Genomic DNA, 2,213 nt, shown 5'->3' with positions numbered 1-2,213 from the left:
CAGTTAGCTGCTAGCTAACCGTAGCTAACTTGTTTGTCCATTGTTTGGTCTGTGACGTAATAGGTCAACAGGAAAAAGGTCCAATACTAACAAGCTGAAAGGGGGCATATCTCCACCTATCGTAGAGGAGTCGCACATACTTGGCTCAATAAATGGATTCCCCTCCCGTGCTTGTATACTGGGACAAGGACAGGAGGCCAGTTAGATGTCCTCGTCCAGCTGGGACTGTAGCTCCTCTTCACTGTTTCCATGGAAACAGACTGAGTGATTCAGCTGAAGTGAAACTCACTCTGCTGCATCCCAACAGCTTTAATTATTATTTCTGATTATATAATGATTTAAATGTTTGGAGCAGCGTTCACACGCGTTTGTGCTGACGTTACTGACTCTGAGTGTTTTCAGGAGAATGGTCGCAGGCAGAAGTCGAAGGTGTGCGAGACGTTCGATCACCTGTATGCTCTGATGGAGGAGAGGAAAGGCGAGATGACTCTGAGGATCAACTCCGAGCAGGAGGAGAAACTCGACTACATCAGAGGTCTGAGGAGGAAGTACACCGAACACCTGGAGAGCACCGCCAAGCTGCTGGAGACCGCCATCCAGACCATGGATGAGTCCGAGATGGCTGTGTTCCTGCAGGTGAACCTGAACGCACCCAGACTGACAGGAGGGTGTGCCTCTTATTTTGAAATAAAGGGCTCTTACTCTGAAATAAAGGGCTGTTATTTTGGAATAAAGGGCTCTTATTTTGAAATAAAGGGCTCTTACTCTGAAATAAAAGCCTACCATTTTGAAATAAAGGCCTCTTATTTTGAAATAAAGGTGTCTTATTTTGAAATGAAAGCCTCCTATTTTGAAATAAAGGGCTCTTATATTGAAATAAAGGTGTCTTATTTTGAAATAAAGGCCTCTTGTTTTGAAATAAAGGGCTCTTGTTTTCATGTAAAAGCCTCTTACTTTGAAATAAAGGTGTCCTATTTTGAAAGGCAACACTTGAATGAATGTAAATGTGTCAGCAGTAACGTTATTTTGTCCTCCTACAGACGACCAAACCTCTGCTACAGAAGTGAGTCTAACAGCCGCAGTCTTTGATTGATAATAACGATGATATTGATCAGATATTAGTGGTTATTAACAATGACCTGTGTTCAGGATCGTGGAGGGAACCAACACGTCTCACATGGATAAAGTCCAACATGGCTACGAGAAGATGGATCACTTCACGGCTAACTTTGAGCATCAGAGGAGAGCGCTGATGAGCGTCGACTTCATCAAACGTAAGAAACAGGAAGTCCTCACAGGTGACCTCAGCAGCTTATTGGCTCTCACATTAACCCTCTGCTGCCTCCTCAGTTGATGAAGATGATGAAGACGATGAAGACGAAGCAGTGGAGGTCAGAGGGACGACCTCATCCAATCAGCAGCCTGCGCCGCCTCCTGTTCAGCCTGCAGGTGTTCAGCTCTNCCTCAGCAGCTTATTGGCTCTCACATTAACCCTCTGCTGCCTCCTCAGTTGATGAAGATGATGAAGACGATGAAGACGAAGCAGTGGAGGTCAGAGGGACGACCTCATCCAATCAGCAGCCTGCGCCGCCTCCTGTTCAGCCTGCAGGTGTTCAGCTCTCCGCCCCGCCCCCTCAGAGACCCCCAGAGGCTCCGCCCACCGTGACACAGACACCAACACAGTCAAAAAGCCCCACCCCCTCCGCAACCACACAGGCCCCTCCTCCTCCACCCCTCCCCACTCAAGGCCCCGCCCCTTCGGTATGACATCACACGGTGCATTCAGGAACATGAAGTCAATTCGTCAACATGATTTAGATTCGTTACATAAATTTATATATTACATTAATGTATTATATTTATATATTTATATATGTATGTATGTATATATATATATATATATAAATATATATATGTATTGTATTTATATCACGTTTTAATCTGTTGAAAATTTTAAATATTATTTAATTAAAGAGGCAACAGATAGGATTCATTTGTTTTTTAGCTTGGCGCCACCTAGCGTCAGTGGTGTTGCGTCGCACTGTGGCAACGACCAAATTGAGCGTGGGGATCAGAGATAATCAATAAAATGTAGGCTGTAAAGCCACCAGTATACCTCTATGTATGTGTAGAATGAAAAGGTGTGTGGACACTCTACTAAATAAATAAGTAAAGAGACTGAGCAACAATTATCAGATTTATCTGAAGAAAAA

The 2,213-nt window shown here is 44.1% G+C and overlaps 2 protein-coding genes across 2 annotated transcripts in view; both read left to right on the top strand.

Moving 5' to 3' along the window:
• Window positions 1-2,213, top strand: part of LOC126383201 (E3 ubiquitin-protein ligase TRIM63-like) — a 10,913-nt gene that overhangs the window by 7,380 nt on the left and 1,320 nt on the right. The window contains 4 exon segments of the mRNA XM_050033677.1: window positions 308-636; window positions 1,041-1,063; window positions 1,150-1,274; window positions 1,511-1,761. Coding sequence (XP_049889634.1) covers window positions 308-636; window positions 1,041-1,063; window positions 1,150-1,274; window positions 1,511-1,761 — 728 coding nt within the window.
• The window catches only part of LOC126383200 (dnaJ homolog subfamily C member 5-like), a 24,746-nt gene that overhangs the window by 21,244 nt on the left and 1,289 nt on the right, over window positions 1-2,213 (top strand). The window lies entirely within an intron of this gene.

This window comes from Epinephelus moara, chromosome 21 (genome assembly GCF_006386435.1).
Source record: "Epinephelus moara isolate mb chromosome 21, YSFRI_EMoa_1.0, whole genome shotgun sequence".
Classification (NCBI taxonomy): domain Eukaryota; kingdom Metazoa; phylum Chordata; class Actinopteri; order Perciformes; family Serranidae; genus Epinephelus; species Epinephelus moara.
The sequence above is the reverse complement of the archived record's forward strand: the minus strand, read 5'-3'. Positions and strand labels throughout refer to the sequence as shown.